The sequence below is a fragment of the Pezoporus flaviventris genome, unplaced genomic scaffold (genome assembly GCF_033815535.1).
Source record: "Pezoporus flaviventris isolate CSIRO_AGI_PZ_B2104156 unplaced genomic scaffold, CSIRO_AGI_Pfla_v1 ptg000049l, whole genome shotgun sequence".
In the NCBI taxonomy this organism is placed as follows: domain Eukaryota; kingdom Metazoa; phylum Chordata; class Aves; order Psittaciformes; family Psittacidae; genus Pezoporus; species Pezoporus flaviventris.
In genome coordinates, this window is record NW_026892597.1 from 2,378,502 (window position 1) to 2,405,618 (window position 27,117).

General features: G+C 39.7%; 1 protein-coding gene across 14 annotated transcripts in view; it reads left to right on the forward strand.

Moving 5' to 3' along the window:
- The window catches only part of CELF2 (CUGBP Elav-like family member 2), a 563,629-nt gene extending 543,447 nt beyond the window's left edge, over positions 1-20,182 (forward strand). For 9 of the 14 annotated variants that reach the window (XM_061468608.1, XM_061468599.1, XM_061468594.1 and 6 more), the window contains 3 exons: positions 4,714-4,911; positions 7,702-7,845; positions 13,212-20,182. In XM_061468608.1, coding sequence (XP_061324592.1) covers positions 4,714-4,911; positions 7,702-7,845; positions 13,212-13,339 — 470 coding nt within the window. In that variant the 3' untranslated portion in view covers positions 13,340-20,182. The remainder of the gene's footprint in view (positions 1-4,713; positions 4,912-7,701; positions 7,846-13,211) is intronic. The other 5 variants (XM_061468597.1, XM_061468600.1, XM_061468603.1 and 2 more) reach the window with 2 other exon arrangements.
- Positions 20,183-27,117: the final 6,935 nt, after the last annotated feature.

Sequence of the window (27,117 nt, forward strand, 5' to 3'; positions counted from 1 at the left end):
TCACTGTTACGTGGCTGCTCACACAATCTTTTTGTTCTGTGATCTCTGGTTGTCATTGTTGGGAGCTGGGAAGGAAGGGGGCTTATGGATGTCCATGTAGCAGTGTTGAGTGGTGCATGGGGTCTTGTGTAAAACAGGTCTTGCTTCTGGCAAGGACATGCGTATTTCACACAAACAACCTCATAGTAAATATGACTCAAGAAAATGTAAGAAAAGTAAGTATTAGGTCCCAAAATGGAAGATCATAGTTTCCTTTCTTACTATTACATTAGTATTAAAGCAAGCCACTGAAAATGGCATGCATGAAAATCTCTCTTAAGCTCTTATAGTAAGAGAGCTACCCTGTCTAAGTAAGAAATCATTAAATGTCCTTTCCTGATGATCAGTCATTGTGCTTTACTTGGTTTGTAAGAAGTCACAATACTAAAAGCAGAATATGGTATCTCACTGCTTCCCTCCCACAAGTGCTAAGAACCCAGGCACACTGGAGCACTCCAAGATAACGTCCCCTTCATCAAGGTGCATCAAGAGTGTATCACCTATGAGCTCTTGACTTTGTGTGGGACCTCTTCTGTTGCACTGCTTTTAACAGTTCTTGGTAGGCTAAAAGCAAAGCGTTTATGTTTTCTCGGCAAGCATTTTGAGGTGGTGTGTGTGCAAACTTACCTGCGTGTGTCATTTGAAGTATTAATGATGTATTCAGAACCTAGTACCAAACTTCAGCTTGTTTTAAGCCACCATTGTTTCCATGGACATGTACCAAGAGTGGCTTCAGTCCCAAATCTTTTTCATGGATGTTTTTATGGACAAACAGTGTACGTGCTTGGAATATCTGTATGTGTATAGCACTTACAAAATGTATGTGGATGTGTCTGTCTTATGTATATACATATGCAACAGAGATCTAAAGAGGGAAAACTGCTTCCCCACAACACAATACAGCGTTGTGGCACTGTTTCTCTCAAAAGGGTGACACTGATTATCAGTTTCAGGTACTTGTGATGCTAGTGGTAGCAAAGCATTGTTCAAATTACAACAGCCTTCCCTGTCTATTTTGATGATGATCCAGTGCTTTTCCTAGTGACCATGTCTGATCTAGTCGTTCACACTCCAGCCTGCCTAGGAGTTTGCCCTCAGTTTAATAAGTCTGATGTTTCACACTATGCCATGGTCATAAGCTCTCCAGTAAAAGCATTAGTTGGTTATGGAGGTTCCTGACTCACCTGTGCGCAGAAGTTGAACTTGAGTGACATGCTTCTAATTTGGGAATTCACAAGAGAGATCCAAAGCACAAGACAAGTGGAGCTTAACCCAAAAATTAATCACAAGGTAGCACTGAGCTTGGGCTTTGATTTACACGGACATGTTAGATGTTGAATGAGCATCTGTTGAAGCCATGTCCTGCTCTGCATGCGAGAATCACAAAAAGAACATCTTCCAGCCTGAGCTCACTAAGAGACTTTTATCTGTTTTCTGGATCCTGTCTTGGTCCATGAAAAGGAAGCTGGGCTGGGGAGACAGATGGTACTCTCATTGTGGAGAAAAACGTTGTAGAAACATGTCTGGAGGCCTTAAAAATTAAAGAAAGTGGAGTAAGTTAAGTTATTCTGTCTCCAGGGGTTTGGCGACAGTTGTACATACATGTGGGGATTCACCCACTCTTTCTGAAGCTGTGCTTGGAAGCATCTAAAACCTTAAATGGCAAAACATTAGAATGTCTCCTTTGGACATGTAAATTTAAATAATGGAGCTAACAAACGGAATGATGAATAATAATGAAAATGAATAAAGAGGGAGGAAGAGATTCATTGCAGTTAAGAAAGAAGACCATGGATTCAGGATACTGGACAGCTATGGCACAGTATTTGTCTGTGAACCCAGGGCAGTCACTTAGCCTTTCTGCCCCCATATTTCCATCTGTAAAATGGAGATAAAGCTCCATGACAGTTTTGAAGGTGCTTGGAAAGCGCTTTGAGAGCCCTTTGGACTTGCCAGGCAATGTCACTTCTGTATTATGTGCAAGAACTCAAAAAAAGTAGAAGGCTGTAGATGAGAGACACCAAAAGGTCATTTCACAGAAGTGAGAAAGGAACCAGAGTTCAGTATCAGACTGAGGTGCATTGGTAGAGATAATAAAGAGATGGCAGAGATTTGTAACTGCAGCTGGACCTTGCAGATTTCATGCAAATGTAAAAAGGCAGAATAGGAAACACATGGAGAGCTTTCTGCAGATCTGTTTTGCTCAAGAGGCAAGTGTATTTAGGCACGGGCACTGCAGCAGCAATAGCTGAGCCCTTCCCAGAAGCAGTGAGCTGGGGCTGTCTGGCTCTTTGCTAATCTGAATTCATTTGGTGGGAAGGGGCTATTGATTCTGGGTGAAAGAAGGGGGAGGATGCTGCCCACTGCAACACAAAGCATGTTTATATAATAGGCTGATGACTCACAAAAGATAACATGTTACCCTAATGCTTCCTCTATTATCAAGTTGTTTCAACACTATAATAGAAGGACAGATACAAGCAGCTTTATCTGGAGGCTTTAACCAGCACTGTGTGTACACCCATGCAAGCAATGACACAAACCTAAGTACAAAAACACCAGAGCAGGTTAAGGTCAGGCTCAGGATAAAAAAATCATCATTTTTTGTGGAGTAGCAGTAGTAGTATTGTTATTACTATTATTATTGTTGTTGTTGTTTTTATTAATCTTCATTTTCCAAATGTCCTGTCGTTTAGATATAAAATACTTCACAAGCTATCTTGGTTTGCAAGTTTTTGTTTTATAACTGGAACCATTATACTACAAATATATGGCTCTCTCATGCTCTGACAGGTTTTTGTTCAAAGCAGTGGCCGCCAGTACCTCCTATCAGGGTACAGCAATGCTCTGAAGTGGAGTGGAGGGGAAAGAGAAATCTTCAAAGGGCGAGACATTTTATTAAGGAAAAGCTAGGGATATCACATCTCTGTCAAGCGTTTAGTCAGACAAATTATAGTGTTATCAAAAGGTATAATTTATGCAGTACAGTTCTCTTAATTGGCACAGATTCTGGTAGAGCCAGAAAGGTGCCACTTGAGCAATTGTCCTGATTATCGAAGACTCATAGGAACACGCTTTTCGAATCTATATAACAGATGTAAGAAAACTAGTAGGTCAGCACCTTTATCATCCTCTGTCAATGCAGGATAATTCCCTGCAGTACTCTTTCTATCTCTAAATTACTCATGTGATAAGGTTTCCTTGAAGATTGTTTGCCAGTCTAATAGATTTCATTGTTAATTCACTATAAAGTGTCCTCTGCTTAATTTTCTCACTTTTCTCCAATTTACATATCACCCCTTATTTGCTTTGAAATTAAGGCCTCTCTTCAATGTTTCTAGCTGTTGGGTCTTAATATGGCTCCACCAGTCACGTCCATCCATCATTTTGCTGACTGAAACACTGCACGGTCAATGGTTGCTGGTGGTTCTGGGTGCCCCAGTTTTCCAGTGACTGATCTACTCTACTTCAAGGGGCCTGATTAAGCCCTTGTGTTTATGGTGTGTTCACCTAAAAACTGGGGAGTACAGCACAGCTAGCTGTGCAGAAAACATGGCCTGACTCTCAGTCCTGGCTGGCGCTTCCTGCTCCAGTTCACCCAAATTGGAGTTGTGGGTGATGAGCCAGGCTCTGAAATCTGCCACCCCTTCAACTGCAAAGAGACTGCAGCTCTAACAGGAATTTCACTTTTTCTAGAATTTCTGAAAAAAAAAAAAAAAAAATAAGTGCTAGCACTGTTAAGTTCAGTGTGGCTCATTTAGGAGCCATGATGAGGCATAGAAGAAATGGAGAGGTGGTGTAGCCCAGAAGTTTGTCCAACATCAAGTCAGAGTAGTAAAACTTCTTTTGCAGACCACACTGTTTTCATGGATGAAAGATGCCATTTTCCTCACAGCTAGCAATATAATTTCCTCCTTGGCAGTTATCCCCATTAACTTCATCTGTTATTTATCATGACGTAGAATTGCGTTAAAGAAAAAAAGCGAGGGGATTCTGCTTCCAGTGAGAAGGCATTGCTAGAACCAAATGCTTGTTTCATCACAAAAGATACCTGATCTGGATGAAGCACTTCAGTCACTCTAGATGTGCTAGATGTTCATCTCTTCTGGAGTAACTGAAGCAACTGAAAGGGAAGGTGGAAGCACAGAGCATTGCAGTCCATCTTCCTGTCACAGACCTAAGGGATGAAGTGTACAGAGGGTTATTTCAAAGTGGTGTTTATCGGGGTTCTCTGCCAACTCTGTTTAAGCACAACCCTTCTAATACAGTGTGGTCATGGCCCATTGCTAAGGACCTTGGTCCGAAAGAGTGGGTTTCCTTGCAGAGTGCTTTTTCCCACTGGCCATCTTGCAAGGATACAGGTCAAAGAGGTCCCACTCTCCCAACTCCAGAGACCCTCCAGAGATATCGAGGAGGGGAGAGGCTTTCAGGAGCACCGGGCTGTAGTACTTGCCAGTAGCAGGCTGCATGTGAGTCCATTTGACTGTGCAACCCTTGTGCTAAAAGTGATCCTGGCGCCAAAGTCGTGTTTTTCCTTGTTTTCAGTCCCATTTGGTGACGTGCGGAGCTGCATGCACTGCTGTCGTTGTCAGTGTCATATAATACCAACGACTTTCGGAAAGCACTAATGAACAAGTGCAATTTCTTTTCTCTATTGTTGGGTTTTTTGTAAAGTTGCTCAAATGCTCTCAGGTATGGCGGCCCTGAACGGAGGACTCGGCGCAACAGGCTTGACGAACGGTACGGCCGGCACGATGGACGCGCTCACCCAAGCCTACTCAGGAATCCAGCAGTACGCGGCCGCCGCGCTGCCCACCTTGTACAGCCAGAGCTTGTTGCAGCAGCAAAGTGCTGCGGGCAGCCAGAAGGAAGGTAAGCACCCACTGATGGCAGAGCAAGCTACTTAACGGCCAAGAGAGAGCGGTGTCGTAGGCTCGTTTCTTCATGGAAGCTTAACAAATGACGTCGAGTAGCTTAATCTTTGGGTTTTATTTCAGTTTTCTGCTGTTTAGGCTTGTTACGTTATCTAATGTCTAATAGAATTAATATTTTTACCATCTGTCCTTCAAGTTATACTTCACTGCCTGTTCTTTCTTCTATAAAAGCATTTACCAACTACTGCATAAAAGTGCACTGCTACCAGAAATCATCCCTTTATGGGTGCCATTCTCACTTATGGTTTCCATATTCTGTGATAATGGAGTTAATCTGATTAGGTTTAAGGTTTTGAGTTAATGACGAGATCCATTTTCACTTTGAGTGGTTCTTTGCTTAATTGCGGGTCTTGTGGGGAAGTGAATGATTGCCCCTTCTCCCCGAGCCAAACAGCAAATAAAGCTCAGGAAATTACTGCTAAGAATAAATGAATACTAATTACAAGATGTTTAGGAAAATGAGGTTACCCTTTTCCCCTCTTCTGTTCCCCTGCACACTTCCCAGGCATTTGGGGGGTTAGTTTGATTTCATTGCTTTCTCTCATCCTTATTTCCAGCTAATTCTGGAAGGACAGCTTTCTAATATTGTATCTGTGTTGTCACTGCTGTTTTTGCCAGGGCTAAGCTTTGGAAAGAAACCTAGTATAGTATCCTCAAGAGATTTTTTTTCATTCTCTTTTAAAATAGTATCCTGTCCTGTTATGGGATGTGTTTCCTAGGAAGACAAATTTGGCATTCCCACAGCTGGCTATTGTTTAGGGCCACTGAAGTTAAAATGTGTATTTTCTCTGAATTCTTCACTTCATTTACTACAAGCAGCCTGTATTATTTAAAATGAAAGGATTTGGTTTTTTATTAACTTTTTTCCTAATTTTTTTGTTCTCTGCATTTGTCTTTCAAATCACTTTGTTGAGACTGACACTGGAATTCAATTGTTTGTTTGGTGTCATTATAAGATACATAGAATCATAGAATTATAGAATAGTTAGGGTTAGTGGAGGACAGTTTGATTTTTTCCAATCTTTTTTCTGTTTATAAATGTTCATATCAAGTGTAGGCTTACTTTTTATAACTGTGATTTGGCAGTGTCCCTTTTGAAATGCAGTCCTTTTTGTTATATATGTCTTATGTCTGGTTTTTATATATATATGTATCTTGTGTCTGTTAGCAAGGGGTTAAGTTAAAGTGAGTAAATTCCATCATTGAATACTGACAACTGTGTTTTGTCTCTTAACATGATTTCTGATGGAATGATGAGAGTCTGGAGTGGTTGATGATAAACAAGTACTAGAGAAAAATGCTGTATGTATATTAAATGCTGAAGCACAGTGAACTGCCACGTGCATATATTCTAAAATACTGTCTAAAAAGTTTTTTATTAGTATTTTAAGAATATTTTCTGGAAAAGATGGTTTACTTGTGGAAAGAAGAAATAAGTACAATTATTTTTTCCTCTTATTTTTTCACACCTCCCCAAAAAGATTTTCTCTTTAAAAAACTTCCTTTCTCCCCCTAATTGCCTTCTCTGGGGCAAACATTGCAATCTTTTCCTTCAGGCTGAGAGAGAGCAGCCAGCTTGGTTCATCTGTGTGGGAGAGGTGAAGCTTTGTGACTGTTCTGGAACTTAGTCCATAAATCTCATGCGTGCCTTCCTCTTCCACTCCACAAAACCAAGGCCATCACATCTTGGACACGCTTAGGTTCCATTAAGCAAGGGAATTCTTGAACAGGCTACTCTAGATACCAGAAATGTTTGTTCCCTTTGTGTACCATGTATGCTCCTGGTGTGCGCATGGGAAGGCCACGTCTGGCTCCATCTTACATCCTGTTCTTCCAGCCAGCCATTGCTCCTTTCCTATATGTTACTGTAACGCAGAAATTGAACTGGGAAAAAAGATAAGCTATTAGTGCTAGGATGAGTGTTTAAACAAACAGCACTAATAACGCATATCCCAAATTTTAGCTGAAAGAAATACCCAAAGAACCTTTGAGTTTGCATCTTTCTTTGCAAATTCAGCTTTGTCTAAAGCCATTTTGATTTCAACACAACTACTTTTTCAAAGGACTTACTTCACAAAGTTTATTCCAGGAGACAGCTTCCTATGGAGAAGTTGTATTAAAAAAGAAAAGAAAAGCCTGTTATTTTGCAACGAGTCAGTACAAATTTAATTCTGAGTATCTTTCTGACATCACTGATTTCCAAGTCACAAGGCTTGCTTTGCCTTATCATTTTTATTCCCATCTCCACCAGTTTCCTTCCCTTTCAGTTTTAATCTGTGATACTCAAATCTCCTCATCTCATTTCATTTCCATAAGTTTCCACATCTAGAATTAAACTGACAAACTCATACAGGTGTTTGAGGCAGCAGAGGACTCGTGCAGTTCTTGGGGTACTGTGAGAGAGTAATACATTGTGTACCTGTGTTCCTAACCCTAATTATACTGAAAGACACTTGTATCAATTGAAAAAAAAAAAGAGGCTGCAACTTAACTTCTTCTGTACTGGAGCTATCAAGTAAACACTTTTCAAGACAGGTTGCTCTAAAGAGCTGCGTTTCAGCTCTGTTCCTTTGATGATCCATTTGCTTTTGTTCCTTCAGAGTTGGAAAGTGAAATGCTTTCTGACCATCACCTTCAGTAAGTATTATGGAAAAACAGATTAAATATAGCCCTTCTAGTGGCTGTTTTCACATTTTCTTTTTTTGGTTTCTTTTTTTTTCCCCTAAAGGTCCAGAAGGGGCAAACCTCTTTATTTACCACCTCCCCCAGGAGTTTGGAGACCAGGACATTCTGCAGATGTTCATGCCTTTTGGAAACGTTATCTCTGCTAAAGTCTTCATTGACAAACAGACCAATCTGAGCAAGTGCTTTGGTATGTCAAATTTAATAAATCAAATTGTAAAAACCACAGGCACTGTACTGAAAAAGGGCCAGGAAAGAAAATTAACAGCAATGTGAGAAATGTCATACTGGAGAGTCATTCCAAAAATAATGGACTGTTAATCCTCAAATGAGCGGGGAGATGCACAGACAAACTACTCCTAACTAAAAATTGGATATGAAAAAACAATAATAATCTTCCAGTCTGACATCTCGCATGAATGTGTCAAGTACATGAAACTAATTGCGCCCTATGTGGGGGAATGTCATTTAGTATACTATTAAACTGCCTTATTACGGATACCTAATTATTCTCTATTGTATAGCTGAGCCGCTTAAAAATGCTCTATGTTTAACCCATTACTTCTACATTACAGGAATTTCTTTCTTGTGAATTAAGTACAAGATTTTGCAATTAGTGGTTGAATGGTGTGTACGTGCCGTTCAGAATGCATTGTAGACAGTTGATGTCTAGGTACGCAGCTCCAGCTGTTGCAGGTGGGCTCTGGTGTATTACGGAAGGTAGTATCTCCCCTTACCTTAAGGGCAGGGATTAGGGGAGCCTCACGATATCAGTGTCAGGTTTGCCAGAGAACACTTTGAGCTGCCAGAAAAGGGAAGGTGATATGTTGTTGTGTAACAGGTTCTGGGGTTGATTAAGTGGGCTGGTGTCTTCTGAATAGCCTAGGTGCACCAGTTCAGTGCTTTGATGAGTGGAGTACAGTATGTAAGTGAGTGGCAATCTGTTAGAGCATTGGTCTAATAATTGTGGTCTTATACAAGACATGAAGAGGGTCTGGGAAGGGAAAAGAATCTCTTAAAGATAAGTTTTATAAGGTTTGACCTAAAATACTGGAGCTTCTGTAAAAGTGACAGTACTTTCCCAGGGTAAGGGAATGCAACTGTACATGACAAAGAAGTAACCCCTAGTTTCCAAAACTCTTTTGTACTAACAGCGCTGCACTTAGCTCAGCACCATCCCTTAATTCCGAAGTGTCCCCATTGACATTGTCCCCATGAACCACACGTAATACATGTTTCTTAGCTTTTTTAAATATAGGTTTTGTTAAAATGTGTCTGTCTAAGGTCTTGTCTCTATCAGGGCCATTCAGGGGCCTCACAGCTACTGGACTTTAACCCATCTTGAAAGGGTTTGATTTTGTCCAAATAGCCACTGCCAAAACACAGGGAGAATTCATCAGGTTACTCAGAAATACCTATTTGAGCTGACATTCAAGCCTTGCCACAATCTGAGTGGTTTTCACCCAAAGACAAACCCTGAGTACACTAGGAAAGTTAACTTGGTTCAGAGAATGGTTGTAACATTCTTTCTGCATTTTTCCTTAGTTTTTCAGTTCATTTTTGAAGCATTCATCTCTTTAAGCTTTACAAAAAATTGTTCATATCTAGACTAATATAGTCCAGCGTGTTTCTGCAGTGGGTTAAAGCAGTCCCTGAGGCTGTAGCAAATTTGAAAAGTGGAATTGAAATGGACTCCCTATTGATCTGGAGCCAGATCTGTTAGTACATTGGGGTTACGAAATCGTTGTTGAGGTCTGCAGGAATCATGATGAAATGTCAAATCAAGGTACGTTAATCGAAATGCATCAATTATGGTGACTGCTGAAAGAATGTAGATTAGTTTGGGCAGGTGGCTTAATTCATCAGCTCACTTCCACATTTGCATTTTGTTGGTTTCCTTTTACTCTTTGATTCCCTGCTTACACATTTGGATTTATGGGACACAATTGCCTAATTTAGAATGATGCACAAAGCTTATCTCATTTGAGGGGTCAACACCCAATGAATGGGGGAGTCCTCTGCCTTTTTTCACATTAGTCAGCCTTCACTAACATTTTAAATTCTCCTTCTTCCTTCCCAGATATTCTGCCACCAGTGAGAGAGTCCTGCTTTAAATACAAAGACTACTGCAGTGGCAGAGGAGGTTGAGATTTTCTGATTCGATAGGTGACTACTCCGTGATGCTGCTAATTGCAAGCAAAGCCAGAATTGACCCTGCTAGTTTAACATACTAGCGTACTCTGTGTGCACCTCCTCAGCTTAATTAGCAGCAATTATCTATTTGTTGGTTTGGTCCCATATTTGTGTTTTTAAAACCTTTATTTTATCTCTATCTTCCCACCAAAAAACAAGGACAAGAGTGCATCCAAAGAATCCATTTCTCTCCTGTATCATTAATGGTCATTGCTCTTGATACAGTTTGGGGTTTTTTTGTTGGTTGTTCTGGTGGTTTTTTTCCTTGTTGGAATAACAATAATAATGATGATAACAATAATAATAATAGTAATAATGGTAACAATAATAGTAAGAATGTTTTGCACATGCTTAGTGCTTTCTGCTCTGGAGTTTCCAACTCCCGCCCAAGTGTTCCATCAAATTACAGCTGAGAACAGGTTGAAGACCAGAAAGGTGAAAAGATTGTCCAAGGGTTTCCACTGGCAGAAGTGGGAAGGGAAGGTGCATTCTGAGTAGTCACTGTAGTGTTATACAGTGATGAACTTCTACGTAACACTGCTTTTCAAAACGAAAAATTACTTTTCCTTGCAGAAAATGGACTTTGGCATTATTTGTTTTGTTGTCCACCTCAAGTGAATGCTCAAAAGATTAAATGGTGCTGAGGATGATATTTATGCCTGAAAGTGCTCTTCCATGAGTTCTCATGAGCCCCATGTTGATTCAGCAAAGGGTTTCACTCTTTGAGCTTATCTCTCGCCTTTCATAAACCTTTGAATAACAGAAATGAGAGAATAAAAGTAAGGCAGGGGAGGGGAAATCCAGTGACATCAGTCCATAAATGCAGTCTTCCTGATAGCAAAATTGCTACTTGAATGATTAAAAATATTTCTCCTGATTATAGGGATACCTCGAGATTTAAAACAGAATTGCCATGACAGGGACTTTGAAAATTGATAAGAAACATCATCCCGTCCTCATGTAACCTGCTGTTTAAAATGCAGACAAAAAAATGATGAATGGGTACAATCAGAAAAAAATAAATAAAGGGAGAGAATGCCAGATTCCACTGTAAGCTTTATAAATGAAGGTTCTTGATAATGGAGAAGATGAAATTGTAACGGGCTAATGTAGGTATAGCATTCTGTGTGAAGAGACAAATTGGGAATCAGAATAACAACTGAATGATAAAGGGTGATATCACTGATACAGCACAGAGGTTGTATGTTTGGGTTTGTGGCTGAGTCAAGGAAGATAATAAAGAGACATAGAGTGAGGTGACTTGTCACATCTCCCACTGAAGGTAAGCATAGCCTGAGCTAATCATTCTTCTGTCATCAGTGGAGGTGTCTACACCGGTGACATGAATGGTGGGTGGAAAACCTACCTCTGGGTGTGCTTGCTTCTCTTCATTCGCCATTCATAGATACCATCTAAGTGACTAGTTTAAATCAGTTGCTTAACTTCCAGGTGCATAGGACTAGCTAAGAAGAAAAAGGATTAAGGTCATGAGAAGTTCATAGCACAATGCTGTTCTGAATGCACTTGAGAGAACAAAGTAAAGGTGAGGAAAGGAAAATGATGAATTGTCAAGGTAGGTAAGACTAGCAACATCTCAGTTGTGGAGCACCTGCCTGGAAGGTGCTACAGCTGCCTCCCAGCTCGTGGTTGATCTCTTTTATATCTCTGAGGCAATCCTAGAGATCAAGGCTAAGTGAGATCTGTGAGCTGATAGGAGTAGACACAGGAGGGCAGTGCTAAGACAGTGATTGGAGTCATGTGAACAGATGAGACCTCCTAGAAGAAAATAGGGGAAAGGAAGAAAGGAAGAGAGTGATGAAACTATAATGGAGGAAATGATCTAGTGGAGAAAGTGAGGAAGTGACAAGTTACTAAAACCAAGGAGGGTATGGAGGAACATTTATTATCCCCTGAGGAGGTAACAAACCACAGAGCAACATGGATAGAGCGTATTGGCTTTGGCCAGAAGGTCTGCAGAAATTTAAGCAAAAGGTGTTTTTGAGTGGAAGGAACAGAAGCTAACCTGAATTGTCAGAGAAGCATCTTAAGTTAAATACTTTGGTAAAGTTGATTTAAGGTGAAACCATAGGGATGGTCTAATAAGAAGTGCAACCAGACAAGGACCAGATGACTTGTAAGAGGTGGGTTTTCTTTACAATGGGGAAAGTGTATTACTCTGACATTGAAGCTGGAAGAGGGCATCAGTGCAAGGTAAGCCAAAGCCATGAAAGAAGATGTTAAAATGATGGTAAAAAGAAGTTATGAATCAGAAAAGTACGTAGGCACTAACCCCAAGTGAAGAAAGGTGGTAGAAGAGAGGCACCGAGAAGCCTGCGTGTTAGGAGTGAAAACAATGTGGGGGAAATCCATGCTTTAAGAGAGTGAAGGGATGTGTGTTGAAGGAAATTCAAGTGGAAAGAAAAGGGAGCATTTCAAGGCAGCTGCACAGGGGCAGGATGAGTACTGTAGTAATTAGCCAGAGCTGAGGCAGAGCAGCAGTTAGGCGAGCTTTGCAATTACAAGTGGGAGGCCCAGATATGAAAACGAGTTTTGAGCTTCCAGAATCTGGGAGATTTGAGTCCATTATGAGCTGAGCATTTTTAGGCTCCAGGGGGAAAGACAGCTGAGCCAGGGCAGCCATTCTGAATTACCCAAGCAAGCATTATCCCCCTAGTTAGTGCTCACAACTGAGGAGCAGAAGATCTGGAGTTTTATTCAAGCCCTGCCACTGTCTTTACAATGCTGCTTAATTTTGATGCTTGCATACCTTTTTGGGGACTAAGAGGCTGAATTAATTAACCTTTAATGTACCTTGAGATCTTGAACTGGAAGGAGCTGTAAAAATACAAAATACTAATACTGCAACTATCCTAAGCTAAGCCCAAGGAGATGAGTGTTCCACAGTGCACAGGACCACTGAACACGAACTTACATTAGGGTGTGCAAATGTCTATAGGCGGTTTGGGTTTTGTTTCTAACCAGGCTTTTTGTTTCAGCTTCACATCTACAGACTGGCCTAATAGTACTTCCTAATAGACTGAGAGGTATGTAGATATTAAGTTGAAAAGTGTCACAGTAATATCCTCAGTCTCTAAGGTAGCTAGATAAACAACAGATTGGAAACTGCATTGCGCCAAAACTGGCCAACTGCATCCCAGCTCGTAAAGAAATTTTATGAAGGTAAAGGGGAAGGAAAAGAAAACGGGAGAGGAAATGGGATATGAAATATAATCAGATCACTAATTGAAAATGAGGTAAATGTGTCGAGTAAATAGTAATAATAAAATCCTAACAAAACGCCTTCTGACATTGGTTCTAACCTATAGTTCACTTTCTCTCCTGCCTCCGTTCTGTGTCTCGTAGGTTTTGTTAGCTATGACAATCCAGTCTCTGCACAAGCTGCTATCCAGGCTATGAACGGCTTTCAGATTGGCATGAAACGCTTGAAGGTTCAGCTGAAACGCTCCAAAAATGACAGCAAACCTTACTGATCTTAACCCCAGATGCTTACTGCTCTTATTTTAGCTTTCTTAGGGTAAGTCCCATGAGCAAACCTGTCCTCTGCAGGGGATTAAGAAAGAACATAGAGCCAACCTTCACCAAGAGACAGTTATTTTTACAGTTACCGCTTCCATTTCCCCACTTGTCCTTATTACACTTGGCTCCCATTTCCTAGCCAAGTACTTACTGAGTTGTGTTAGTGTATTTTGTTTTGCAGCATAATTTATCTCCTTTTCAAAAGAAAAAATAAACGTCTTGAAATTCAAAGCAGCACACACACACACACACACAAAATGTGCAATTTAACTCTGTGAACCCTGGTGCCATTAGCACACAATAAAAGTTGTTTTCTATGGATGGATCGTATTTTGCCAGGGTGGCACCAGCAGTTTATAGGTTAAACGAAATGGCCTCATGCCAGTTGAAGCACTTACTTTGCAGCAAAAATTGAAACAAGTCTTTCCACTACATCAACTTGGTTTTTGAGAAGATTTGATTATTTCTTTTTCTTTGGGTTCAAATCAACGTATTGTTCTATATTAGTCTGATTTTACACTGGTCGTCTTTATATTTCACTTTTTTTTAAGTTGGGTTTTTCTTTGGAAAGGATTAATGTAAAAAAGATTTAGAGATCTGTTTCTAAAGCTACAGGGTTTAAAATAAAAAAAAAATAAAATAAAATGAGTGACAATACTTGATGTTTCTTGAGAGATAAATTTAATAATAATAATAAAAAAAAGCCACAGGCCTGTAAATTTTATTTGTAAAAAGCATTTCTATTTTTATACAAAATTTTTACTGCCTCAGAAATAATGGAATTTATTTATTGCCTATTGTTAACTTATTGGATAACTAAAGAGCAGCTCTCTATGCTAGCTAGATCCTTTGAAGTAGTCTCTAGAGTAATTGTGCCAAGAATGGGCGCTTTTTCACTGTTGAACCCTACCCCCTTTACAGTTCATACTTTTATCCTCTTGTTTGTATTTGTCTGGTTATTTTGTTCGTAGTTTCCATTACCTAGTTTAAAGTTTGGTTGTCTGACCTTTCTCCCCCTTCTCCCCGTACCTTTCTGTTACATTTGTAGAAACTGGTTCTTTCCTCTCTTTTCTCCCCAAAGAGGAATCCATTCTCTCTGAGTCCTTTCAGATGGATTCCTTTGGGGTTCCATTGTGCTCTTGTTGACGAGTATTGTAAGTTAATGCAAATTATGTGAACGGCTCGTAGACTCTACTGATAAAAAAGATTTGCATTAGTTTTCTCCTGCACCCATAAAAGTGATTTTGTTTGTGCTGCATAGATTCTGTGTAACTTTTTTTCCTCTTCCTTGTTTTTTCCCTAGACATCTCCATGCCCGTTAGCCCATCGTTTGCCTAGCATGTCCCTGTGGCGTCTCAAAAACCAGTTTCATCGTCCCGTCATTGTTTCTGATGTCTTTCTGACCTCACATCATATTTGGTTCTCCTACTGACCTTTGATCTAGTTTGACCTTTGAAATTTGCATGTGACCTCATCTAGCTATGAATTCTGGGAAGTCAATGTGAAAAAACATTGCTGCATTCATGCAAGACTGAAATTTATTATTAGATAAATTAATGATAGGATTTAAAAACAACCTGTGGCAAAATGTTTTTTCTTTCTTTCTTTCCTTTTAAATTTTTTTTTTTGGTTTCTCTTTTTTTCCTTTGGGTTTTTTCCTTTGGGTTTTTGTTTTCTTTTGGGTTTTTTCTTCTGTTCTTGTTTTTCTTTTTTTCTTTTTCATTTAGTAAAAAATAAAAATAAAAAAAAAAAACAGACTTGAAAGTATTATACAGGGATTGGCATTCTGCCTGGTCACTGGTGACAATAGCAATATGTGTCCAGAGGCACAGAATGTTGGTTTCTAACAGACTACTTCCAAAACAGTTTGAGAAATAAAACTGTCTGATTTTAAGTCTCTAGAGGTCTGTAATAGTTTTTACATTTTTCAGGCAGTGTAAAGTTTTTTGATAAGGCCATTTTAGGTGGCTCACTTTCTCATTAAAGTATATATATAGAACCACTTTTTGTAGATTAGTATAAGAAAATATTTACCCTGTTTTAGGGCAAATGCTACCTACTTGTGTCACCTTTTGCTGAACTGACTCACAGTTAGACAATCCATGGTTTAATGCACATGAAATTACCTATATTTTATACTGTTTCAATGTACAGAAGAAAGGTTACTGTAAAATGTGTTACGTTGGTGCTTCTGTGAATTAAGTTGTGGTTTCATCATGAGTCTTATGGTCTTAAGTGTTCTATGTTTATAAAAGACGAGTTTAAAATTGGTTTACTTGAACAACAAGAACAAAAACAAGATTCAAAAAAAAAAAGGAAAAAAAAAGAAAAAAGTTGTTTGCTTAAAAAAAAAAAGAATTTCATGTGAAAAATGAAAAAATATTCCAGAATAAGTTTGTGTTGGCTTGTGACGCATTGATGTCATTTTTTTATCGTGAACAATTTAGATGTGTTTGTGTTCAGCAAAATGTGATCGGTTTTTCTTTTAAAGGAAAAATAAAAAAAAACAGTGAAACTATAGTGCCAAATTCCAAAGGTACTTTCTTCCTAGAGCTTCAGTGTGTTTCTCGTGTGAAGTAATTTGATAACATGGGTATTTTATTATGTGTTTTGTATAAATCCCTAATATTTAAAGAAAAAAAAGAGGTTAAAAAGTTTGTTAACTTGCTATCCTGTGGTCTTGTTGCCTGAAATTGTTATTGTTTGTTATTTCTCTTTGATGTTTTTTGTAAAACATTGTATAAGTGCCCATGTTTCACTTTTTTAACCACTCTGCACACATCAATGCTGTGAAAGCAAACCTCACTATGTATTTTCTTCATATTGTATGGAAACCTCTAAGGTGAGAAAGTTTTGAACTTTTAACCCTTTCCACCCAGAGCTGTCTTGAGTGTTAATACCTTTTATACATTCACCATTTTGCTGTTTATTTTTATATATATATCTATATCTATAAATATATATATACTTAGTTTTTTGTGGTTTATTTAATACATGGTTGAAATCAGAACAATGCACAGGGCAGATCTGAAGGACAAAAAAATATTTTACTGCTGTCTAAATTTCTTCTGTATCTATAACTAAAATTATTTAAAACAGTAATTAACTTGTGGTTTTCCTTTTTAGATTTTGGGGATTTTGTCTTTTCTTAAAAGAGCTTTTAATATGCTGCTGGAATATGCTATTCAGTATTAATAAAAGAAAAGAAAAAGAAACAATTCTTTAATTATCTATTCTGTGAGCCACTCCCAGACCGGAGTGGTAAATCCACCATTTGAAAACCTTGAGGAGAAAAAAAGAAAATAAAATCATATTTTTGTAATTTAAATAAATGAACTTTTGCTTAAATCAGATGCACTAGATCTTCCTGGGTGAAAATTCAGTGTGCACTGCAGTTAAACTACTTTTTATGGATAAAGTTTACATACGCTGTAATGTTTGGTGTTATCTGGCATTCTTTGTAACGGCAATATGTTGGCTTACTCCTGCAGACACTCGTATAGAGAGGAGTAACTTTACTCATACAAGTAGTCCATGGGAATATATATGTGATTGATGTGGGTGTTTGCTGGAGGAAGCTCTGTGTAAGGAACCAGAAAAGAGATGCTGGTAGCCCTTTTTACTGCCTTGTACGTCTGATTAGATGATTGCATTTCTACTGCACAAGTAGCGGCCAACAACCAAATTGGGTTCTTTACTACCTGTATAGACAATTCATTGCCAATCCAATGTGTGTGAGCAGCAGCACTTGCTACTGATGATAAAGTGCCATACCTTCTTCCACTTCCTATTTGTATCCAATTATATTTGAAGCCACCTAAAGTTAAAAACAAAGCCCTATATGAATGACATCAGCTGGTGCACTCTTGTCTCTCATCCCCAACTTAAATGCTTCTTTATGTAGAGCCCTGGGATGGAAAGGACTAGCCTCTAGTGATGCAAAAAAGTTTCCTTCTTATAGCACATGCACTTATAAATAAATGATCTATACTTTTCTCACGTATTTTTACTACTGCTGGGGCCTTCCTACACCCTTTGAGGGCTATTTTGTACTACTTGCAGCAATTTTGCGTATTCAAAGTATCATCTCACGTACGTTATATTATATATATGTACATATATATATAATATGAGATCATCATTTGGATTGTTTAGACTGTTTCACTAATTCTTTCTCATTGTACACACCGTATAAATTTCCAAAGCTTTTTTAGATGCCCTAGTGTTGTCCTGTGGGTTTACCAGTCAGTCAGAGCAGTGATGCCTTTGGTCCTCAGGCAGTGTAACTCGGCATCGGGCTGCCCCGAATTACACTACATGGGACATTGGCTTAGCAGTGGGAAAGGTGGAGTGTTTCTGTGCTTCCAGGCAACTGAGATGGGTCATTGCTGAGAAAAATGTCCATCTTGATAAAATATAAAAGAAATTCCAGTACAAAACCAAAAACCCAAAAATACACCTCCTTGGAGGCAAATTAACTACCAGATCTCTTTCAATATTGAAAGGACAAAGCTGCAAGGGTGCAAGGGCCTAATAAGAGAGGAAGAAAAACAAGGGAAATTGCTTTACAAAATTCTAATCAAAAGACTAGACTAGTTGTTTTTTTTCAAATTAGCTAATTGCAATGAAATGGCAGTCCTCAAAGGAGTAACAAGTTCATCTTTCTTTCACCATAGGGGTTACAGTTCCTTGGCTTGTGCTACTCTGGAATCATTTTACTGTTTCTGTTTTTATTATCTTAAGTGCTAATTAACAAAAGGAAAAAAAAATATCCTGTAGTTTCATTACCTTTTTGGATAATGTCATACAAAAAAAAAAAGACAAAAAAAAGAAAAAGAAAAAAAAACAAACCTATGTACTTGTGTTTTTTTTGTGCTGTGAGAATTGTTGTTTGTAGATTAAGAATACTATCATTTTGTTTAGAATGACAAACTAGTTTTTAAGTATTGTCTGAGAAAAGCCAAAGTTAATGCAATCTAGTGGAAACTGTAAGACCATTTGAGTATTGTTTCTGTTTTATTGATGCATTTGGATTTTGTTGTTTGATGGAATTTGAGCCAAAAAAAAAATAATCAAAAAAGAACAAAAAAAGGCAAAAAAAAAAAAAAAAGCAGGCTTTCCTATTTCTACAACTTGATTGTACTTATGCATTTTGTACCAGTGGAACTTTTTATACTGGAGATTAAAAAACAAATGGAAATTTTTGTGGCTTACTCTCGTGGGCCCCCTCGATCATGACTGATTTTCAAGTTTGATTTCTGGACGGTAGAAGGAGAGTTGGTTTTGTTTAGAGAATTCAAAACTTTGGCTTGATTTCTTTTTTTCCCTTTGCTTATATCTAGTGTTTAGAATTTTGTCTTAACAAAAGCGGTAAGTTTCACTTTTTATTCTGTATCGTGCAGTTACACAATAAGGTAATTAGAATTAGGAGTACTCGGTCACTTTGCGTGGATAAATGTATTAGTTAAAACGTTAGGGGTTTGCTTTTTTGCTGTTTAGATCAGAGTTTTTTCTGATTCTTCTGTCCTCATTGTGAACATAACCGTGTAGTTGAAACAGTCAGACTTATTTTTGTAACGTATGTTATTGTGTGATGCAGTTTTTTGCTTCTGTCTCCAATATTAAACCATTTTCCTAATACTTGTCTCTCTACTTTGTGTGTTGTATTGTTGGTGGTCATTCTGTGTTGGTAATGCATCTACACACCTCACTGTTTCACGTGCCTGTTTTTTTATTTTCTCTATTTGTTGGTTGTGTACAAAAGATACAGTCGATTCCACCTAAGTGAATATCTGATTGGGGGGCAAAAGAGGATTTGTACATTTTAGACATGTTATGCTTCCTTTGATTTTTATTTTGCTTCTCTCTTCCACCCCCTAGTCATGCCTTATCACTTGGATAATCCATCTGAGCAGGAAGCATTTTAAATGAGCTTCCTGCAGAGTCATATTGAAGGTAGCTTTTGTTAGCCCTCTAACTGCAAAGCTTCTGCACACAAACACACAGAAGCCACCTGAAAAGTTGTTCTTTTTCCTTGTTCTGACATTTCGGTCAGTGTGCGAAATGTGGATTCTGGAGATAAATTCTTCCTAGTCGTTAAAAGAAAATAGTAATAATACTCTGCCACTACTTCGCAGAAGCACATGAAACAGTCAGGAAAAGGAGGATATAGCCTTGGGATTTCTTCCAAACTGCACAGTAATCTGATGGCATATGGTGTTAGTCAAACTCTCCTAATCAATTAGTCAAACTAATCACATCTTAACTAGGGCTGTGAGAGCCTGCGGAAGCCTACCAGGTGATTCAGCTTGTTATGTGCAGTTGTACAGCTAATAATGACAAAATAAAATGAAATCCAAGTGAGCACAGGAAGACTTTCTATTAAAGCCAGTGCAAGTTAAGGAAAAAAAGACCAAAAACAAAAAGATAAATAAATGATGGGGGGAAAAATATCCCCTGGTGTTCAGAAGGGTGATATTTTTGCTGTGGGCTTACAAAGCAGATCATTCTCAGCATTGGCTAATAGTATTACACAAATCTCAAAAGGTACAAAAGAAATACCATAGCACTTCTTTTCTCATTATATTTTACAGTTGGCTTTTAGCTTTTTTTATTCTTTCATTTCCTATATTTTTTTCCTGCTCACAAGAATCTCTCTGCTCTCCCCCAACTGGTGTCTATCACGATGAAATAAAAGCTGCGAGAGAAAAAAAAATCTATGTTGTTCTGGTTTACAAAAAGTCTCTCTTCTCTCCTCTGATCACAGATACAAACCTTACAATTTGGAGGGGGGAGGGGGGGGGGGAAACAAAACTAACCAAACCAAACCCAAGGAGGAGAGAGAAGCACTGGCGAGTGCTCTCTGGAATTCAAGCCATACGCCCCTGTCCCTTTCCTTTGTCCCACTTTCTGTGATGCTCAGGAATCGAAGACCACTTTAAAGTGCTCTTATGAGACCCAAACAACACTCCTCCCTCTTGTCTCCTCTCCCCTGGTCTTTCTGGCACTCTGGCTTTGGCTCACACACACAAACACACACACAGACCCCCGCTCAAGTAAAGTCCATGGCGCACTGAGTGTTCCGTATGGTGTCAGCAGCGACTTTGGCTCCTGCATTTGGAAGGGTTTTGACATTTTCGGGTTTCTCATGAGTTGGCCTGGTTGTCACTGATCAAAATATTTTTATTACAACTTTTTTTTTCCTGCTTTTGTCCTCTTCTTTTTCCATGAAAGGCAAGTAAGTGACGAGTCTGAAGTCCCAGACAAGCTCAAGTGTCCTGTTGCAGGGTCTGTTGTCAGAGGTCAGGGGTCCAAGTTTAATGTAAAGCCAGAGGAGCTTGTAGTGGACAGCCCAGGCAGGAAAGCCAGTGGTCAGACTATATCCTGGGCCTTTGACATCTCTAGAGTTTATGATCCCAATTTGGATAATTTTGACACCAGTGGATTCAGTTAAGTAAGTCTTGACTTGCATGAATGGTGAATCAGAATTGGTCTCTTGGGTTTTTAGGTTGCTGTGGATGTTTTCTGTTTTCTTTTTTCTTATTTCTCCAAACTTGGTCTTAGGAAAGAAACTAGAGCTTTGTGAAGGGTCTTTTCTTCCAAAAATACAACTGAAAAAAAAAAGACTTATGCTGCAGTTGGGTTTCTTTTAATACTCAGGGCTGAAAGATACAGGTTTTTCTTTCTTTTTTCTTTCTTTTTTTTTTTTTTTTCCTTTTTCTATTTCAACAATGGGGGAAAAAAATGAGTTCCTTAAAGCAATGCAGCTGAACAGTTTGTCCTGCTTAAATGCATGCTTTTAATTTCAATTATGTAAGGCACCTTGCAGTGTTAGCAAAATGTCTCTTTGTTAGCTATATGTGTATCGCCATGGGAAATTACCAAACTGTCACAAGACTTGCTGATTAAAGAATAGCCTGCCAGAGTGTGTGTGCCTTTGCCCAGTGTGACTTTTAGGTATTAGGCTAAGGAAAACAGTTTATCAAAATGTAGTGTGAATCATTCCTGATAAGTGAATAAAGCATTGTGACCAAGCAATCAGATTATTCACTTATCAGGAATCGACTGTACTGATAGTTTGCCTGATTGTTTTTGTTCCTCATCTCTGTTGTAGTTCCACTACTTTGCTGTGTTCTGTTTTTTCTCTCATGCTCTTAGCAAAATCACTGGGAATATCCCTTCGTGTGATCATGAAACATGCTACTGAGTAACAAATAAAAAAAAATTAAAATATAAAAATGATATCTTAACAAAATCTATGCACTTGCTATCAGGAACACAATACTGGATGTGTCTTATATATATTGAACTATAATAGTATTCGATTTCTTAAATAAAGCTTAAGAAAGGATTCTGTTGTCTGTAAAATTTTATGAGCATTAAAATGGAAAAACAAAAACCTGTTTCTAGGGTTGGGCGCTTTTTGTTGTATGAGACCTTACTGGGTGCATGGTCTTGAACCATGCCCAGGCAAATGCTTTATAATTCGGTCGATCATAAATAACAGAGACCTCGAAAACTGGGCTCACTGAAGTGTGCGGGGAGAAAAAGTCTTATCATTCAGTGACTTGCAGCAAAAGATGCTAAAATGCAGAAATTTGTATCTTTCTCTGTATTTGCAAAAGCAAATCACGTGCTTTTGCACTAAAACTAAGAAATAGCTAAAATACGTGAATCCAAAAATGTAATGGAACGATCCTATATCACTTCCACAAATGATACTGCTTTTGGTTATGTGACTTTTTTTCCCTCCTGATTCTAGATAGGTTTAGAATGAAAAAATGAAACCCTGTTTGTTCAAACTCGCAGATTGAACACTGGAGGTCAAAGCATCTTTTTTTGCAGAAGATGTGTGGCTTCCTGTGCGCTTCCTGTATCCAAACCTTCTCTTAGGAAAACATTCTCACATCAGAACCCATGAATTAAATGGGAATCAAATAGCTAAAACTGTTGAGTAAATTGCAAAATCCATTCCTTCTATGGCTGTGTATTTGCCACAAAATTGTAGGTGTTGAACAACCAGATTTTCATGGAAATACCTGGGCTTGTATTTAGGAAACTCAATGATGTCGGCCTTTGGCAGAAAGATCCAGGAGAGTGGTGGGGATTGCTTTCTTCTCTTCTTTTGAACTGCATTACTGCCTCACTTCTCATATGCCATTATATTATCTGAAAAAAAAAAAAAAAAGGAAAAGAAAAGAATAATTAAATTGTGGAAAACTATCCGCTGCTTGTATTATTCTCCTCTATTGATACGTATTTAGCACACATTACTGGGCTCGACAACCAGCAACCAGGTTCGTTAAACTTGTAAGCCCAAAATACTGCACCACTGGAGAGGATTGTCCCTGCTGGGCAGCAGGATGGTTCTGTCCATCCACATCTGCACAGAGGTGGGGGCCCAGCCCTTTTTTTTAGGCTGTTGATGTGACACAGATATTAAGTAATAGCAACAATTAACTCATATTTGTATTCCCTCTGATTTTCCTCCTTAGCAGACTTTCTTCTTTCTTTTTTTCATTAAAGGGAGCTGGAAAGTTGCAGTCATTTTCTGAATCATTCGCCCCTGTTGATAACCTAATTGTTTTACATGAATGCTAATATTTCCCTCTCACACATTTATATCTATCAGCTAAACCAGCACTAAAGTAAACTCTTCTGGGATACATTCCTATATCAATTAGCTTGGATTTATGCTCCAAAGCACTGTTAACGGGAGTGTGCTTTTTAGCATAAACAATTGGCGATAGGTCTGGTGGACTTTATTTCATAAACAAAGAAGCATTTGAATCTTAAGAGACTTCCTGAAGATGGTACCCCAGGGAGTGATGTCCCAGCCTCCCCAGGCTGCTCTAGGGACGTCACACTCACAGGACATGCATAATTTGCTGAGTTCCCAGCAGAAGGAGACAGCGGTGGTTTGGAAAGTGGGTTCACTTCTGGTACAAAGTTTTCCTGGCATTTTTCCTCCTGAAAGCCTGCCTGAGAGCGCACGAGGCAAAACTTTCAGCATTATCTTGCACCGCTCTGACTGATGGCTTGGGAAGTTTCATTCTTGGTTCATCCACATTGCATCATGCCATGGGGTGGTGATCACAGAGGTGTTGGAGGGAAGGGGTTTGGGAAGAGGCCGAAGGAAGACCAGGGATGAGGTCCGATGAGAAAGAAAATGGTGGGCTTATCAGCTCCCTGAACTGTAGGTTTCACAGCTCCATACCGTTGAGTAGAGTTAGAGAGGACCAGTAAATCACCAAGTGTTACTTTTCACATGTAGGACAACAGTTCCCCTATCCATGTCCATGTCCAAGTCCATACTTGATCAAGTCAACAAATGTGCAACCAAAAGGTTTCTGTCTTCTTAACCCAAAGCCACTGGGAGTTGGGGTGAAAGTCCAGCACTTCCCAGAGGTGCCCAATCTGCTGAAGCCCTGCCTGAGCTTCTGCAGATGTTTTCTCTGTTGGTTCTGGGTCTGCTCAGTTGTGCTGCATTAGAGATCCCCTTTGTGCCTACCATTTCACTCCCCAGAGGCACTCATAAAAAGGTCTTGAGTTGCTTTTCATCCTTCTTTTTCCTAAAATAAATATATCATGTTCTGGAAACATCTACGTACAATAATGGGGGGTTTAGCCCCATTTCTGTGATTTATTTCTGCAAGTCTTTTTTTCTTCTTTTTCTCTTCTTTTTTCCCTGACATCCTTTCTACCAGAAAGGGTACCAGATCCGGATGTGTTCTTCAACATCAAGCCTAGTGATGCAACATGCAGACATTAAAAATTTCATCCCTACTCTACACTGAATTACACGGTCAGGGATTGCATCAGTCTCTGCAAAGGATAACATGCAAAAGCCATGAAGCACCAGATCGGCAGAATTAGAATCATAGAATCATAGAATAGTTAGGGTTGGAAAGGACCTTAAGATCATCCAGTTCCAACCCCCCTGCCATGGGCAAGGACACCTTACGCTAAACCATATCACCCAATGCTTTGCCCAACCTGGCCTTGAACACTGCCAGGGATGGAGCATTCACAACCTCCCTGGGCAACCCATTCCAGTGCCTCACCACCCTTACAGGAAAGAATTTCTTCCTTATATCCAACCTAAACTTCCCCTGTTTAAGTTTTAACTCATTACCCCTTGTCCTATCACTACAGTCCCTAATGAAGAGTCCCTCCCCAGCATCCCTATAGGCCCCCTTCAGATACTGGAAGGCTGCTATGAGGTCTCCACGCAGCTTCCCTTCTCCAGGCTGAACAGCCCCAACTTCCTCAGCCTGTCTTCATACAGGAGGTGCTCCAGCCCCTGATCATCCTCGTGGCCTCCTCTGGACTTGTTCCAACAGTTCCATGTCCTTTTTATGTTGAGGACACGAGAACTGCACACAATGCTCCAGGTGAGGTCTCACAAGAGCAGAGCAGAGGGGCAGGATCACCTCCTTCGACCTGCTGGTCACGCTCCTTTTGATGCAGCCCAGGATACGGTTGCTTTCTGGGCTGTGAGCTCACACTGAAGCCGGCTCATGTTCATTTTCTCATCAACCAACACCCCCAAGTCCTTCTCTGCAGGGCTGCTCTGAATCTTCTCTGGCCAACCTGTAGCTGTGCTTGGGATTGCTCTGACCCAGGTGTAGGACCTTGCACTTGGCATGGTTAAACCTCATGAGGTTGGCATCAGCCCACCTCACAAGCGTGTCGAGGTCCCTCTGGATGGCATTCCTTCCCTCCAGGGTATCAACGGAACCACACAGCTCGGTGTCATCGGCAAACTTGCTGAGGGCGCACTCAATCCCACTGTCCATGTCAGCGACGAAGATGTTGAACAAGACCGGTCCCAACACCGATCCCTGAGGGACACCACTCGTTACTGGTCTCCAGCAGGACATTGAGCGATTGACATTCAGTTCCTTCTTTAGTATGCCTAAATCCCCTTCAGATGGGTTGTGCTCCAGGTTCCTGCATGTATGGTCTGCTTGCCTGCTCTTAGACTTAAAAGCTTGCTTACCACCATGCCAAGAGCATGTTTGTGTAACTTTTAGTCCTCTTTGTTATTCTTTAATGCTATCAGCTGCTTTAATATTTACTTCCAAGTCATTATTGAAAATATTCAATAGCAGTAGCTACTGATCCCTGCAGTACCCCTCTAAAAAAATACTCTCCTACAGTGATTCTTTTACAGCTTCTTTGTTGACATGTCAGACAATCCTTAATCTATTTTGACAGGGTGGAATGCTAATTTTTTTAATCAGGATCTGCTGTGCTGTCAAACATACAAAAGTCACAGTGTATTCCATCTTCGCCATTACTTTTATCAGCCAAAACCTACAATCACCTCAAAGAATGAAATCGAGTTTGACAACCTTTCCTCCCTAAAAAAAACATGTTGATTGGCATTAATTGTCCACCTCTTCTTTAAAGGCTTCTTCCCCTTTATGTCCGTATCAGTATATCCATTATTTTGCCACAGTAATGTCAAACTAGCCTCCCACGAGCAGGGTCATCCTGCTTGTCTTTTGTGAATGTGAGCATGAGAAAGGCACGTTCCTGTTCTCTGGGATGCTGCTGGTGTGCTTAAGGTGTCCTAAAGGCCCATGTCAGTAGATCAGAGCTCTCTGTCCCATTCTCAACCAGGGTATCTGGGACTATCTGCTTGGAAATATGGTACCTTTAGCAGCAATGGCCGCTAACTAGACTGTTAGAGTTGGACAAGAAACCAATTTATCCTTTTCCTGACATAGGTATATGAAAGAGAGGATTTCCTCTTTTTGTGCAGCATGACCAGCAGTTTTCCCAGCTCTGTACTTAAAGATGTTTTTGCAGTTGTCCTGCAGACATGGTGCAGGATGAATAGGACATTTGTCACCTCCAATGTGGGATGTCTTAGGCCACTTCAAGGGCTCTAAATAGCATAAAGCACATGAACTTAGTGCATCAGGATGTCTGGCTAAGGCTCCCTAAGCTTAGAAGGATGTGTCTGTGAGCTCAATCCCACTTTAAGTCCTTTATTCACTATCCTAAACCTGGGCCATGTGGGATACTCCAAGGCAACTCAGATAGCAATGATGCCTGCATTTATAAGAAAAAATTGAGCTCTAGGGGTCTAATTTGTAGACAGCTGAAGGTGAATTTCAGTGAATCCTATTGTTAATAAATGAGCCTTGGGTGATGTCCCACAGGCCCTAAGTGAGAACTGTGCCATAAAAACACCAACTGCAGGGGGACTGCTTTTTAGGGGATAGATGTATGCAGAATATGCCTACGACAGAAAAGCCAGACCCCCAAGGACTTGTATTACATGATCTATAGAGCACCTCTGGCATTATTTTCATCCTATTCAACTTCGGTGCTGAGGATCCCTAGGAAACGGTTATTACCTTTCTTGTAGATATGGCCAAAGTATAACCTTATGTGTGCCACACCAGCCTTGGACTCTGATTCTGGTGTAATCATGCCACACGCTGGAGCAACCCCCCAGACCCTGGATCCTCCTGTTTAAAAGAATAATAAAATAAAAGGCAGGAACCTTCACAGCCTCTCTGGGCAACCTGTTGTGCTATTTGACTGTCCTGATTGAATCACAGAATCACAGAATCATAGAATGGTTTGGGTTGGAAAAGACCTGAAGATCATCTAGCTCCAACCCCCCTGCCATGGGTAGGGACACCTCACAATTGACCATGTCACCCAAGCTCTGTCCAACCTGGCCTTGAACACTGCCAGGGATGGAGCATTTACC